Below are 15,505 nucleotides of genomic sequence, written 5' to 3' on the forward strand. Positions count from 1 at the left end.
CATACGTTTAAACGGGCATCTCACTTTGTAAGATAAGTGGAAGGCCGGTCTTCAGAAATTGACCCCTAAAAACGTAGAATGTAGCAAGTTTTAATCTGAAGGCAAAATTTTAAATGGAGTGGTTCAACAGATTAGAAAAACTGATGACAGGAAACAATTTCGTTTCGTTTCGTTTCAGCTGACTTTCGCAACGAGCTGTTTGAAAAATTTCATTTCATTTTTGTGAGGATGGGAGGGGAGTGCCCTTCATCAGAGTTAATCGAAAAAGACTAGTCTCGTTCCATTCCGACCATAGACGTTCTACTACGCCCTCAAACGGTAAACAATTCTCAGGGCTTCCAGGCGCGCGACCGGGGTGCATTGGAGAGAAGGTTTCACTTGAGGGGGAGGATTTGCGAAAATCACTCTCACGAGGACCAAAATGCGGGTCATTTATTTCATCCTGACCTACGCTCTGATGTAATGAATTCTGTGTACAGTGAAGAGCATCAAGAGAATGTCAACTGTTGATACTTTCTTAATGAGAACTCATTTCTTTGGTCGGAAACCCTTGAATGATTTATATAGGAAACAAAGGCTTTCAAGTAAAGTCTTTTTCCATACCATTTTTTTTCGAAGTGTCCCTGATGGCGCAACTAAAAACAAAATTCCAAGTGGGAACTTTAAAGGAAAAGCAAGACTCAACGATAACAAGTTAAACCACGAAAGAAAACGTTGACGTTTTTATTTTTCTCTTTCGAGAGGTTTATCAGTAAGCCTCTATTTCGTGTACTTGACCACGTTTTCCTACTTCGCAGCTTTCTAGGCATACGCTAAAGAACTTAAGCAATAAAACGGTGTTTCTTTGAAAGGTTACCTTAAACTACGACAAAATATCTATTTTCACTCTTTGCACAAACGCAAGAGCGGCTCCAAACTGGAAGCAGCTGAATTATAGCCAGACACTAAGAAAATAACGTACTGGAATGAAATGCTGTAAAACAATGTTTTCCATTCTAAGATCTGATACGAAAATCTCTCTTCAAAGTCTCTCACACTTCTTAATACAATTGCTATAAGGATTTTGAGTTATGTCTTGAAGGACTCTCCAGCCGATGAGTTTATCAGTTCTCATTATCTGCTTCATGGATAATATATTGACATCAAGATAAGAGTTTACTTGGTCATCGGTTGACAGAATGTTCTTATTTTATGAAACCTTACTCTACACTGAGATACACTGTTAGAGTGTGCGGGGAGGGGGGGGGGGAAGGTTTCAAACTGGATTTGGAAAACACATCTTGTTAACACAAGACCCTAAATAATTTAAGAAACATTGACGGGGGGAGGAGAAGTCTACACCCTGTACCCTCCCCCGGATCTGTTCCCAGAAAGCTTCCCTTTGCTTGTGATAATCAAAACTTTTTACTGCGTCCCCTCCAATCGCAGGCTCGATCAACCAGTGTATATTATTATGTATCTGTCCTCAGATTAAAACACTTGTAAACAATGATGCCCTCTGTCAGCTACAACAACATTTCCATTTCCTGAGATAGTGACTCCAGTCGGTTTGCTAAAAACACTGGCATTCTTCGATTCCTCTGCAACACCTATTTTCTTTACAAAAACACCAGCCGAATCAAATATCTGCACGTTGAAGTTCTTCAAGTCCGCCACCACGATGTGTCCCTCTGAATCAACCGCCACTCCAGCGGGGCAACTGAACTGACCTTTGTTGCTGCCCTTTTCCCCGATCTTTGCTAAAAACTGTCCTTTCTTGTCAAATATTTGCACTCGGGAGTTCCCAGCGTCCGACACTAAAATGCTGTCGTCCTGGTCAACCGCAACATGTCGTGGGCAGTTGAATTTTCCATCGCCATCTCCATACACGCCGAAGTGCATAATCGCTCGGCCATCGGAGTCGAAGATGTGCACTCGGTGGTTATCGCGTTCGGCTACGATGACCCGACCCTCTGAGTCCACGGCGAGGCCACAAGGACCTTTCAGCTGTCCAAGACCGTTGCCTTTTGAAGCAAATTTTCGAAGGAACTCTCCTTCGCGTGTGAAAACCTGAAAGAGGTTAAAAAAATGATAAAAATATGACACTACTTAAAGTAGAATGGTAAAAAACGAATCTTACCTGTATTCTGTGATTTCCATGATCTGCTACAAAGATGTTACCACTTTTATCCAAGCATACTCCCGCTGGGTACCAGATCTCTCCATCTGCTTTACCCCGTGTGCCGAACTGGTACAGTAAGCGACCATTTGTGTCAAAAATCTGAATTGAAAATCGATATTTAAAGTGCTTGAACTAACATTGATTTTGGCATGATAACTTTTCATTACAGTTTCGAAGCATGCTGTGATCCAGAATTCTATGTAGATTCTATCGAATGCAAATACTTATATCCATGCGTTCCCTCTCAAGTAGTTCACGTTTGCACAAGAAAATCGTCCAACACAAAGCTTAGATTCATTTGCCAAACATTTAGAATTTATTTTCTATCATGTAAATCATTAGTTTATCGAAACAATAACCCAATATTGGCTCAAAATATGCTGAGTTATTAGTCTAGAAAGACTATCTGTTCCGTGAGGTAAATAGTTTTCCAGGGGCAGAGACATCGCAGAGGACGCAACCCTACCTGAAGACGGTGATTGTGATGATCTGACACCACAAACAACCCCTCAGGGTCAGCAGTCACTCCCCACGGCTCGTAGTACTCATCATTAGTCTTATTACTGTTGGGTGCAAACTTCAACAACATTGGACCAATATTTTCAAAGTCTATTCCTGACGTGACCTGAAATATAATACAAACCTCAGTTTACATTTATTATCTTTCTTTCGATCTTGTTGGTTATCCTCTTCAAAACTACTGCATAATTTGCGAGCACAAAACAATATATTACTGAGTATAATTTTTCAAAGTCTCTTCCATATGTAATCTAGCTTTAATACATTAATCTTTCGATCCAGTATGTTACTTTTTTCAAGTCTACTGGATGATCTACGAACTCACGTTTATATATTACGTCAATTCCGGCAAGTGCCAAAATTTTTTCCAGGTTCAAATTTATTTTATTGTATGCGATTTTTAAGACAGGCTGGCCCAGATCAGCTTTAAAGCTGGTTTAAATGGGGGTCTGTATAAACTGGAACAAGGCCAGACCACAATAACGTAAGTTACGCACCCTACTCTTTGCGAGAATTGCGTGGATTTGCGTGGGTACTGGCTAACCAGTACAGAGAAGATGCAGGAGTCGGGCCCTCCGGTTTATCGTCCTTATCCAAGAAGACTATAGTGTCTAACCGTTTGCAGATGTCAGAGCAAAGGCAGCACTTTCTATTCAGTTATCATAAGACCACAAGTGTTGGTCAGGTCTTAGGTTCGCACTCTCGACCTACCACACGGCAGTCCGGTGCTCCATAACATGAACTAACCAAGCCTGGTTGATGTTAACTCTAAGATTATAAAGGAGCTTCCAAAACAGCTATAATTACAAATACTTAAAAAATCAGACCAGACCTGTAAGTCAAAGGAACTTCCTTGAATAGGTTTACCCCGGATGTGAACCGTGATTTGATGATCTCCCTTTGAGACTGGCGTGAAGGAAGCCGTATAAGTGCCATCATCATTGTCGTCTACGTCGGCTGTGATCGGCGGACCATTTGGACAGTGAAGTTTGACTGACACCTGGTCCCCTCCTACAGAGTGAGGTATGATGTCAGCTGACACACTGACTAATGTAGGTTACACTTTGAAAATTGAAAAAACCTGAAGATTCTCTCTTTCTTAGGGCACACAACCCCACTGGGGAGAAATTACATTTTTAACTATAATATCTACTGACCAGAGGTACATGGTTCGCCATTTCTATCCTTTGCAATGATTGTAAACGTTGACTTGTGCCCAACCTTAGCTCGGCTGAGCCCGGGGCCCTCTGCGCATGACAGCATAGGGAACACGAAACTGGTGGAGACTTGACCGAGCTGAGCAATGACTTCGGAGAGCTGCTGGTCACTGGACGAGAACTCAACTACCTAAAGAAAGATGATTTTTTCGGCCAATGAACTTTTACATTGCTTAGAGAGCAGAATCCCTCATGGGTGGGCGTCCCTTCTCATGGAGGGGATTTAAGAGGGCGAGGAACCATTGACTTCAGGGGTAGGACGAGGGAAAGGACACACCGCTTAGATTTGTCGATTCTTTGGTAATCCCGCGTTAATAATAGTCATAGGACCGAGTGGAGTTCAATTTGGTCTGTAATCATATACACCAAGTTTTGACAATCTTGAGGAATGCTGACTTTAAGTCTCGAGTCTAAATCAAGTTAGGGAAGATTATATCAAAAAAATGCTTTTATGGGGCTACCGTTTCACAGTCTCCTATTCTCGTTCGCAAGTCTGCTGTTTTCCGAGGTCTGTAGTTTTATGGCATAAGAACAAAAAAGTTGACAATTGGTTAAATACAATACCTCGTTTTCTTCCGGTTCACACTGCGACTCGTGATCGTTAAGCCCCTGGAGTCTGCTGACCATCTGCGGCTTCACCAACATTATCTCAGCCTCGTTTCCATACCTGAGCACATTCTCTGTGAACTCGCAGCTACTAAGCAGGTTTTCTAAGTCTAGTTCCAGAATTTCCTGCTGAGAAGTTAAAACCTGAAAACAAACAACATGAGGCGTCATTTTCCCTTCTCCAATTTGCCATAATTCACAGAGAATCTAAAAATGTTTGATAAGAAAAACTTGCGGTGTGTAATGCGTGATTTAAAATGACCTGATCCTGCAAAAATGCAAAGAAACTGGAACACATGGACATCAGCAGCACAGAGTCATCTTACAGCTCATGTGAGAATATCAGTCTTTTTGTATAACTGTCTGAAGATCCTACCTTCTCTTTGGAGCTGGAAATGCTTTCAAGCTGGTCAATGAGTTGTCGTTCCTGTTCTTCTAATTCCCGGATGTGATTCTGAATGGTGTTATGAATGGTGTCACGTACTACTTCAACCCTCTCTCTCAAATCTCTCGTGACGTCATGTACCTCCTCGACAGCCGCGCGGAGGACTGGAATCTTGCGTTTGGTCTTGTCTTGAAGAGCCGTGATAGATGACCTGTATTTCTTGACAGCTTCTTTAAGATCCACATAGATGTGCTCTCTGTGTTCGTAGATAGCACAGTCTCGACATATGGCTTCGTCACACGATTCACAGAAGTACTTGAGTACCTGAGATGTTTGGGCGAATAATGAAGCAACTTCAATTTTGAAACAAAACATGTTCAGATAATAATGTTAAGAAGCGCAAAAAGCAACCACGTTATTGATTTCCAAAGTAAAAGAGCTGTAAACAGAACGATTTATATAAACCAAATATTATCTTTGTTTATTCATATATACCTCTCGTGGATGCACAGAGCAAAATGAAGGGCAGCGAATAATTTCCTTCACTTCATTTGCCTGGATTTCTTCAAAAGACAAAATCCTGTGATCTTTTGTCTGGCGAATTCTTTTGTGGGCAACCACGCAATTTGTACAGAGGTTTTCCACGCAGTCAAGACACCGAGCTGTGGCCTGGGAACTATCCTCGCAGTTGGTGCATTTTGTTGGGTTCTGCACAGCTAACACTGTCAACATGTTGTTGATGAAGAAATTCAGCGGAAATGCCTCGATACCTTTGGCGGGAACAGGCACAACCAGGCGACATATTGAGCAAACGAGGGTTCGGTCTTGAGGTCTATAAATGATGGAAAGATACACAGTATGTTTTCCGCGCTTTAGAGTTGATTTCCTCGCATTGTATTGCGCATTCTATTCTGCCTATAATTGCGCGCAAACTGTCCCAAACTAGCGCGGGCTCAATGACTCATCGAGATAGTTTGCTATGAAAGACCCATTAAAGGGAAATAACAGCCGTTCTCTTCTGAACAACCTTCGCCACCCTTTTTTTCATCCTTCCCTTTTTGCTGTAAAACTTTCAAGAAAATGTTAGGTTGGGAAAACAACCCAAAGAACGACCTTTTTATTTACAACTTTAAATTTGAGATTACCTGTAGATGAATTACAAACAGGAAAAATGTTAAATAAATTCTGATGAAAAGATCGTAACCACGGTTCACATTGTAAACCTTACATAACTGTTTTACAGGTCCGTGTGCGCATGCAAGTGAATTGGGCCCAACAATTATTTTGTTCAAACTTCGCTGGAAAATCAAGAGGGAGGGGCGAAAACCCACAAATTGGAAATAATTATTTTTGTAAATAAAGTAAACGCAAAGTTACTTCAACGAAAGAGGAACTCAAGAAACTTTAAACAAAGGAGGTGCATCCAAATGTTTTTGCTTCAGAGAGCAAATAGACCATTGCTATAGGAGATAAGCAATATTACTGTGGAGGGATTTGTGTATTACGTCAGCAGATGTGCTCGTCCTCGACAACACTATTAATTCGAAGTCGATGTCCAAATGGTCTTTGATCAAAGAATACATGTTGTTGAACACGAATTTCGTTAGGGGCGCCTTCCGGTAGCAAAAATGAGTATGTTCGCCATTCAAGATTTGACGCACAAAATTTCCTGTACTAGCTCTGTACTGCCAAATATTTTCTTCATGACCAACTTCAGATGCAACCGAGCATTTTGGTGTTTCCTAAACAAGCCATAACCCTTCTAAGCACTCAAAAAATTGCAGATATATTTCTTTTTCTTTCTTTTCTTGCAAAAAATTGGGAAACTAGAAAATATTTTTCACGAGAAAAGCAAACAAGCATGTCATGGTAAGTTAACTTTCAAGAAAAGGTGCAGTATGCGTGACTTAAAACACCAACTAAAAATTGATAAAAATTTTCCCACCCTTTGTTTTGCAACAAAAGTGAACAAGATTTTTTAAAAATATTTATTACTGAAAAAAAATTTTCTCTCTACTTTGGAGTTTCTTTTATGTGATAAGATTAATGAGTAGTTGAAGTCTCTAGAGTTGAATTCCGCTATGAACTTGTCTCCCCAATGTGGCGAGAAAATTAACCTATGATCTCTCTGGTACCCGTTAACTTTTGAAATCTTTTCGCGTTTAAATATTCAAAACAACTTTGATCTTTCATCCACAGCTTAATTTAAAGTCAGATAAATATCACCAGTTTTTCTGTTATATTGTGAACTTTTTGAGATAAGACGGCAGGATATTTCACGTACGTAAAGGGAAAATGCTTAGATGGCCTTTTAGACATAACTCAATTTAATTTGATACAGCGAAGCACTGGCAAAGATGGCTTTGACAAAGCTATAAGGGCCAAAGGCCAAAAGCTTTTTAAGGAGGTCTTCAGCTTTCACTTCCCTCGCATTTTTTCAAGCAAGGTGTGAGAACCAAACGATAAATTTCTCAATATTACCTTCAGAAAATTACAAGTGGATGATTCATACCTTATGTTAGAATCAAGACAGTTTTGGCAAAAAGAATGCAGGCATGGCAAAACCTTGGGATTCTTGTACGTCTCGCTGCAAATCCCACAAGTAAGTTGGTAGTGATCGGTGATTTTATTCACCGGCACAGATCCCATACTGGCGGAGAGTTTTGCGGAAGAATTACATGGAAACCACAGTGAGAGCCCCTTAAAAGGCTCGTCCTTACGATGTTCCGTTTACCAATAAGCCAGTAGAGTCGTCAAAGAACTTAGCGGGTTGATTTCACGGGTGCTAGGCGCTTTGATTGGCTGATTAATGCTCGGTGTGATGTAATGATATGGGTTTACATGACAGACTTGTTTTGGTCTCATATAAGAAGAAATTACCCAAAAATAGCTTTTTTAAACTTTGAAGTATTTTTGTTTGCTACTTTTATTTCTGAAGTATTGAAGTAGGAGGTTAGATGTTTTAATTTAATCCTGAACGTGGGCTAAAAATCCACTCGAGATTTAAGACGTTATGTCAAAAATTCTCCATGTTCTTTGAAAGCACATGCTATGATAAGGTAATAATTCTAGCTTAGAGGGATAAAGTATTATTTGACTTGGGTGCTCGTTTAAAAGAGGAAATATCATAATCACATTTCAGAGTGTTAGATTGGGTTTTTAGTCCTTGATTTCCTCTTATTTCTGGACATAACAATAAATGTTTGATAACCTTGTTATTTCAATGCCCATCGAACCACAAACCATACTATCGACCGAGACCCTTTCAGTCGTTAATTGTTTAATAAAGGAAATGCATGCGACCAGTCAGCGAAATACGTAAAAACGCACACAGTTATCCTGCCCTCCAGAGGTGCTTTATAGATTGCTTTCCCGCCAAAACAGATATACCAGGATTACCCTTGTATACACGGTTCTGGTTTTACTGTACTTCGCTCTGTGATTGGTCTAGAAAACTTGCACCACCTCTCAAAGTATCAGATGCAAAACCTAAATCAATCACAATCCAGTCACTCACGTTTTCCAGCGCTTCAGGCAAATTCAGAGTCATTGGTTCCTTTAAAAATTTTTCTTTTTTTTTTTTTTTTGGCCGCTGTGATATTATTAGATAAGTCTCACGGCAATAAATCTAGAAGGGCTCTATATCAACCACGATCAGCTGAAAGAGCTTTTGGAGTACTTAAAGTAACTTTATGAATAAATTAATTTGGGTAAATTTAGAAGCAGTCCTTGCTTTTAAAACTAATGTTCGGAACTCAGAAATACACGTTCTAATCCTGGTTAAGGTCACTTTGTTTTTGTTCTAAGGCAAGACACTTCACTCCCACAATTTATCTCTCCAGTATTAATCTGCAACAGCAAACGCCCAGAAAAACGCTAAGGGATAACCTGAGTAGCAGAATCCCTTTTCGCTCCAGGCTGAAGTACCCACAACAAGCTCTAACAACAAATCAATTAAGGGCGCAATGTACACTTTTGGACGTACATAAGTTGCTAAGCAACCTCGTTGGCCAAAACCAAGAGCTCACTTAGGATTGTAATCTCCTAACGGCCACCGTCACGCGCAAAACAAAAATTTCTTGTTAAAATCACAAATAATGTGTCGGTACCTGCATACTCCCTCTAAGAAGTCATTAACACGCTTTAACGCTTTAGAAAAACTAACATTCTATCAGAAATGAATGTACACGGTAAATTCAACGACTGACTTAAATTCTGCGAAACGCAACTTACGCTGGGCAAGCGATAAAACCTAAAATATATTATATCCTGGGATGTTAGCGGAAAAAATAAAAAGGGTTCTGGCCCCCGCGTAGGATTGACTGCCCATGCATAACACGAAATCTACGTAATTAACCGATAAAGAAAAATTTAGAAAACTCAACGTAGTGGAAGTTTCGACTGTAATACTTGAAGAGACACTCAATCCTAGTATTTCATAAGATTTGAGTGAACTTTTCTTAAAAATTATCAATTAAATTAACTTAATTGAAGAAGAAAAAGTAAATCAATCATTTATTAGATTACCTCACACAGCAAGAAGTCAAGTGAACGGAGCGTGAAGCGGAAAGAGTGTGATTAAAAAATTATCGCATTCAGTCGGGGAGCAAAACTTGCGTTTCCCAAATCACTCCCACAAACAATGGCAACAGTGAAAGATGAAAAATATTCACCTCAGTCCTTAGAGTGCCCTATCTGTAAGAACATCTTCAGCGATCCAAAAATCTTGCAATGTCTTCACTCGTTCTGCCGGAAATGTCTGGAGAGCTACGACGTAATCGGGGCAGGAACGAACTCGATCGTTTGTCCCCTCTGCCGAAAGCTGACTCCAATTCCGTCCGAGGGAGTCCACATTCTCCCGAACAACTTCCTTCTGACAAACGCGCTGGATCATTTGTCCGTCAAATCAAGCAAAGAGTATACTCTTCATTGCACAAACTGCGAGGACGAAGCAGCGGCGACGTCCCGATGTCTGGAGTGCGCCGAGTTTCTGTGCTCGAACTGCGTTTTGGCTCACCGACGAATACGAGTGACGAAGGACCACCGCATCCTGTCGCTTGACACACTGCAAGCCGACAAACAGACTCTACATCGTCCATCCTTCTGCGGACAACATACGGACGAGATGTTCATGTTTTACTGCGTCCCATGCGACTGTCTCATCTGCCGGGAATGCACAATTCTTGATCATCGAGGACACAAGTATACAGGTATGACTATAATTATAGAGCTTGGAAAGCAATAGACTTCCCATGTCTCTATTCCTCTCCCTGGTATCGTTTTTGATTTTAAAAATAGGTTGGGAATTTATAAAGTTTTCTTTTGGCAATATTGCAAATTTGAGTATACTTTCAAAATTACAAACCGTTTTTGAAAATCATTTCAGTTATCAAAAACGCAATTTTGAGATCAGATTTAAGTTACCGTATAGATATGTTATTGAGACGAAATTTACGTTTTCCATGAGGTTAAGGAAAGTCACAAGAATAAATTTATTCCTGTCACGAGCGTGTTTGAGCGCCTTTCAAACTAAAAGAAAACGGTCTAGGTAAAACTTTATTTAAATAAAACGTAAATTGAGAGGGCTATTTGCTCAAATGATCGTAAATATCGACCTGCGTTAAAAGAATTGTTTGACCAAACATCACAGAATACTTTTTCACAAATTTTTAACAGGTTATGACAATAGAGACATGCAAAAGTCAAAAGAGCACCAGCTACAGTAACTTGTGGTCATTTGGAGAAAATCAAAACAGCTCGAATTGGTCTAAAGTTTTTAACTTTTATTTGAACCAAAAGGGAATTCTTCTTTAGAATAAAAATTAAATTGGAGGACTGGATAGAATCTCCTACTTTTAATCTAATTGAGAGAGCTCATGAGCTGAATCTTCTCTTGACTTATACAAATGCGTATTTCAGGCTCGTTTAAGACAATGATGACAGACTAAATTGATTGGCAGGGTGTAATAAATAAACATTCTCCGCTCAGTTAAGCCTGGACTCTAAGTTGAGTCATGAGGACACTCCTTCCTAAACTTACGCACGGACAATTACGGAAGAGTGAGAGCATCTAGGAACTAGGCTGTCTTAAAACAATTTTCAGATAATTGAGAAATGACGCGTCTCCATGCTTCCCTTGATGGACCAAAGGGAACAGGATAGCTTTTATAGTTCTATGGAAAATGAGTTAGTAATACCTCTTTTAACAACTTAATCTTTAAAAAAAATTCTTTTAGGTCTAAAAGAAGCACTCGAAGAAAGAAAGATTCTTATAGATGAGCGACTTAAATTCTGCATCGAAGAGAAGATTCCTCCTGTCCATGATGCTGTACACGAGGTCAAGACCATGGCAGCTAAGCTACGCGCACGTGCAGAAGCTGTTAAAAGTGAGATATGTGGCACCGCGGAAGAATGCGTGAAGCGCATTGTCAGCCGCAAACAAGAAATACTGGCGAGGGTAAGTGAGTAACTGTGGGAGCCACATATCTAAGAAAATATGGTAACCCACCAGGACCAAAAACTTTAATCGTGAAGTAAGAGAAGTTCCTCCTGTGAAGAACTGTATTTTGCAATCGCGAAATACAGGGAAACCACTAGACCACGAGCTCTTAACTTAGAATTGAAATACGTTATATTATCTTACTCTTCAACTTACAATGACATCAAATTTACTTCACGGAAAATCATTACTTTCCTTGGAATGATTTTAAAATAGCGAGAAAAAACTGATGAAAAAAATAACGAATACGTTGGTTTCCTCAGTGGGGAAATAGGAAATGATTAGAAATTCTAATTCAGTACAAATTGAGACCAAGCCTCCATGCTTTTTTCTCTTGTTCACGAATTCAAGGATACATTGTACCTTCTCCACTACTTAACCTGCATTGAATTCATTGCATGTTTTCTTCGATAGGTTGACGCCCTGGAGCAAGAGAAAGAGGCTGTGCTCCGCCATCAACAAAACCAACTAGAGACGGAACTTTTCAAGTACACCAGCTCCAGAGACTTCGTGGAAAATGTAGTTCTGCATGGAAATGAAGTTGAAATCATCCAACTTCGACAACTGATGCTAGATCGTCTTGATGAACTCAACGCCATCAAACTGGATTACAAAGAACCAGAAGAAAATGACGTCATCGATTACATCCTAGACTCGGAAGCTGTGGAGAATGTGGCAACCACGATGGGTCGGGTGGCATCTAGTGTCACGTTTACCGCTAAGTGCAGCGCACGGGGCCTCGGGACCAAATCGGGGAAAGTCGGTGTTGAGTCGTCCTTTATCGTCGAGACAAAAGACCGCTTCGGGAATACATCGGTTGAAGGCAGCCATACATGTCCACTGCAAGTAAAAGTCCAAGCACCTGAGGGGTTCTTTCTTGGAAACAAAGTCACGAACAACGGAGATGGCGGCTGGAGAGTGCGTTACACTCCAGTCACGCACGGCAAACATGATTTGTATGTGACCATCAGAGGGCGCGAGGTTGAAGGAAGTCCTTTCAGCGTCAATGTGGTGGAAGGGATTGATTACACAAAGGTTGGACCAACATTCATGAAGATTGGCTCTCAAGGAACAAAGAGCGGGGAATTCAAGCAACCCTGCTCCGTAATTACCGACCAGGAAGGAAATATCTACGTTACAGACTTCGTCAACTGTCGAGTTCAAAAGTTTGACGCACTTGGAAAGCATCTTCAAGATTTTGGATCCCGTGGAAGCAAAGATGGCCAGTTTCAGAATCCTTGCGGTATTGCGGTAGACACAAATGGAATAATTGCCGTTTCAGACTGGGATAATCATCGTGTACAGCTGTTTAGTCCCGAGGGAAAATTTATCGGCAAGTTTGGAACGAAAGGTAAGCGCAATGCCTGCAAATAGTACCTTAGGAAGTTTCATCCGTTCTCCTTGTCGAGAAAATTCCTTGAAATTGACAATAGGATTTTCATGGATAGAGTACGCTTGCATATTTTCTTTTATTGACAAACGAGGTATGGAAAACGAAATATCAGCTGGTCTTGGCGATTTCTAAGATACTTGCTCTGTATAGGCTTGAACAGCCCAACACAACTAAAAGATAGTTCAGTGGAAGAACATCCGACAAGTAAACCGTTAGCCATGCGTCTAAAACGTAATAAGAAATTTTTGCCACGACTTTACGACCTCTATGTTCAACATAAATGTTAAGCATGTTGCACAACATACTTCCATCAATCTGGAAACATCATTCAGTTCCATTTTATCAACTAAGCCAAATTGATGGAAGATCTTTCTCGAATTTTCAGGACCTGAGGACGGGAAACTAAATCATCCTGCTGGTTTGGCGTTAACCAAAGATGGCAACTTACTCGTGGCAGATAAAGACAACCACAGAATACAACTCTTTAACATGGATGGTACCCACATCATGACGTTTGGTTCCCAAGGCAATGAAGACGGGGAGCTAAATAGCCCAAACCACGTGGCTGTCACTGAAGACAACAGTTGCTTGGTAACCGACACAGAAAACAACCGCATCGTAAAGTTTGACTCCAGTGGCAAGTTCCATTCAAGTTTTGGTGGAAAAGGTAGCAGCGATGGGCAGCTTGACCGTCCCGCAGGAATCACGATAGATTCCGAGGGATTCATAATCGTTGGTGATTTCCAAAACCACAGAGTGCAGATTTTCCAACCAGATGGGAAATTTTATGCCACATTTGGCAGTGAAGGAGATGGAGAGGGTGAATTCAAATTCCCAAGTGGTGTTGCTTTGACAAAGGATGGGCGAGTTATAGTGGCTGACAGGCATAATCACAGGGTTCAGGTGTATTAATCACAGTCAAATATGGTCACTATGATACAATAATCTGTGTGAGCTGGAGGCGGTTTAGTACATACTGGCCGGGAAGTGTGCTACTAATAGATTGCACAGTTTTGCAAAAAACTAAAATTACATTCATCACCTTAAGAGTGAATCACTTTAAATAACAAAGTACCAGTTTAAGTTACAGTAAGAATAAAAGTAAATAAACATATGTTCATCTATTTCTCAAGATGGACTGCAAACAGAAGACAAATGTTTGTACAAACTATCTGTCAACCAAAGGTAGTAAATTATTTGTGTAGTCACCGATGGCTATTTAAAAGCATTCCTTTAGAATAATTTACTAGAAAAGCATGTAAACAGAAAGCCATTGACGACTGATGTCAATGGTTTGGTGACCAGTAAACAGGAGAAAATCACCAACTGAAATATTGCTAAATTGTTAAATGTAGAGACACGAGCAATGGCTACTTCTGTAGGATTTGACAGCTTGTAAACCGAAAAAAAACCCTAGATGTTAAATATGAGAAAAATAAAACTTTCCTTCTAAGATAGAAAATGTGTTATATTTCAGGCTATAGCCTATTTGCCAAAGGCACTTTTTACCTACTCTTTGCTTGGTATAATGTTTTTCTACACCTGTGGATGTTGTTGTGTGACATAATTATACTACCCAGAAGCATTTGACAAAGACCTCATGGTCTGTTGTATTGTTCTGTTGTTTGCTCTTTTAAACTGTTCTGTTCTTGTAAATACAATAAGAAGGATGGTGATTAAGCTTTGAGCCTGGTAAAAAAATAGAGCAAGACTAATAAAACTTCTTTCTCTGTTTTGTCCTTGATATAAATTTCCTGTTTTGTGGTCCAATAACATCCAAAAATGTTTAGATCTTGTAGGGCAATGCCATACCCTGACAAAGTGTTAACTATACGTTGCGTTACACATTGCCTCCTATACAGTTACAATCGCTGTAATGCTGCATTTCCCATGAAAGCAGTGCCAGGTTTTATCGATTTGGCAGTTATTGATTCGAATAGGAACATAATTTAGGATCATATCAAGTTTTTGAAAGCCTCATAATCGATTATTTCCACAGAGTAGCGAAGCCATCCGTGTCAAATATGGAGGCATATATTAGTCGATTTCTCGCGACGGGTTCGCTGAGTCTCTTATAACACAACAACGCAAAGCCATTACTTCCTCGGTATACATCAACCTCCCTGGACTACATCAACTCATTTGCGGAAGTATAAGGATTAAGTTTTTCAAAAAGGTTGTTTCCACATCTCTTAAAACATATCGCTGACGCCTGTAGCTAGTCCCTGAGCTTGTTTATGCTCCGACAAGAACACCCCTATCCGTGCTTCTGCACAAAAAAATCATCTTCGAGTGATAGCCAAATAAAAAGAAAATGTAAAAGACTTACCAAAGAGTCGATCCACATTGCGATTTTCTTCTCTAGTTGTGGGCTCTGGCCTGTCTTCAAACGACTGTTGGCATAGCTGGTCTTCACTCAAATATCGCCAGGCATTCATTGTATATAGAATCCAGTTTTCCTCTGTCGATTATTTTTAGTGTCCAGTTTACTCCGGTCAATCCTGCATTTCGTGTTTTTTTGGCAATTTTAGGTGATGGGAGGTCATGGGGGGAAGCTTTTCATAAAAAATATCCAAATACTCATAATATTTAGTTTATTGATCGACGAAAAAAGAAGAAAAAAACGAGTTATCCCAAAATTACCGACGTCCAAACCCGCTTCCGTAGGTGTTAGCGCCCGTATTCTTTTAGCCAGCGGATTACCACTAATAGACGCGCGCGCTCC

At 40.2% G+C, this 15,505-nt stretch overlaps 2 protein-coding genes across 4 annotated transcripts; one reads left to right on the top strand and one right to left on the bottom strand.

Moving 5' to 3' along the window:
* Nucleotides 1–694: 694 nt before the first annotated feature.
* Nucleotides 695–15,202, bottom strand: LOC131777768 (E3 ubiquitin-protein ligase TRIM71). 3 transcript variants are annotated; one of them, XM_066171375.1, is made up of 9 exons: nucleotides 15,110–15,202; nucleotides 5,384–5,720; nucleotides 4,880–5,212; nucleotides 4,462–4,647; nucleotides 3,838–4,027; nucleotides 3,513–3,691; nucleotides 2,628–2,786; nucleotides 2,120–2,260; nucleotides 695–2,049 (listed from the first exon to the last, which is right to left on the bottom strand). In XM_066171375.1, exons 2-9 carry the CDS (start codon nucleotides 5,618–5,620, stop codon nucleotides 1,471–1,473), a joined length of 2,004 nt encoding a protein of 667 aa, XP_066027472.1. In that variant the 5' UTR covers nucleotides 5,621–5,720; nucleotides 15,110–15,202; the 3' UTR covers nucleotides 695–1,470. The 3 variants fall into 3 exon arrangements, with proteins under 3 accessions (XP_066027472.1, XP_058950093.2, XP_058950092.2); XM_059094110.2 differs by lacking the exon at nucleotides 15,110–15,202 and adding an exon at nucleotides 9,562–10,000; XM_059094109.2 differs by lacking the exon at nucleotides 15,110–15,202 and adding an exon at nucleotides 7,401–7,617.
* Nucleotides 9,496–14,462, top strand: LOC131777766 (E3 ubiquitin-protein ligase TRIM71). Its single transcript, XM_059094107.2, has 4 exons — nucleotides 9,496–10,098; nucleotides 11,125–11,345; nucleotides 11,802–12,738; nucleotides 13,166–14,462. The coding sequence occupies exons 1-4, from the start codon at nucleotides 9,531–9,533 to the stop codon at nucleotides 13,690–13,692; spliced, it is 2,253 nt and encodes a 750-aa protein (XP_058950090.2). The 5' UTR covers nucleotides 9,496–9,530; the 3' UTR covers nucleotides 13,693–14,462.
* Nucleotides 15,203–15,505: the final 303 nt, after the last annotated feature.

The sequence above is a fragment of the Pocillopora verrucosa genome, chromosome 8 (genome assembly GCF_036669915.1).
Source record: "Pocillopora verrucosa isolate sample1 chromosome 8, ASM3666991v2, whole genome shotgun sequence".
Classification (NCBI taxonomy): domain Eukaryota; kingdom Metazoa; phylum Cnidaria; class Anthozoa; order Scleractinia; family Pocilloporidae; genus Pocillopora; species Pocillopora verrucosa.

What these genes read in the sequence shown, in the direction of transcription:
- LOC131777766 (XM_059094107.2), top strand. Translation starts at nt 9,531, where the DNA reads ATGGCAACAGTGAAAGATGAAAAATATTCACCTCAGTCCTTAGAGTGC. An exon ending in TCGAGGACACAAGTATACAG is followed by an intron (nt 10,099 to 11,124) that starts GTATGACTATAA and finishes AAATTCTTTTAG; the next exon opens with GTCTAAAAGAAGCACTCGAA. An exon ending in AACAAGAAATACTGGCGAGG is followed by an intron (nt 11,346 to 11,801) that starts GTAAGTGAGTAA and finishes TTTCTTCGATAG; the next exon opens with GTTGACGCCCTGGAGCAAGA.
- LOC131777768 (XM_059094109.2), bottom strand. Translation starts at nt 7,537, where the DNA reads ATGGGATCTGTGCCGGTGAATAAAATCACCGATCACTACCAACTTACT. An exon ending in GCTCTGTGCATCCACGAGAG is followed by an intron (nt 5,213 to 5,383) that starts GTATATATGAAT and finishes CAAACATCTCAG; the next exon opens with GTACTCAAGTACTTCTGTGA. An exon ending in ATCACAATCACCGTCTTCAG is followed by an intron (nt 2,261 to 2,627) that starts GTAGGGTTGCGT and finishes TTTTCAATTCAG; the next exon opens with ATTTTTGACACAAATGGTCG.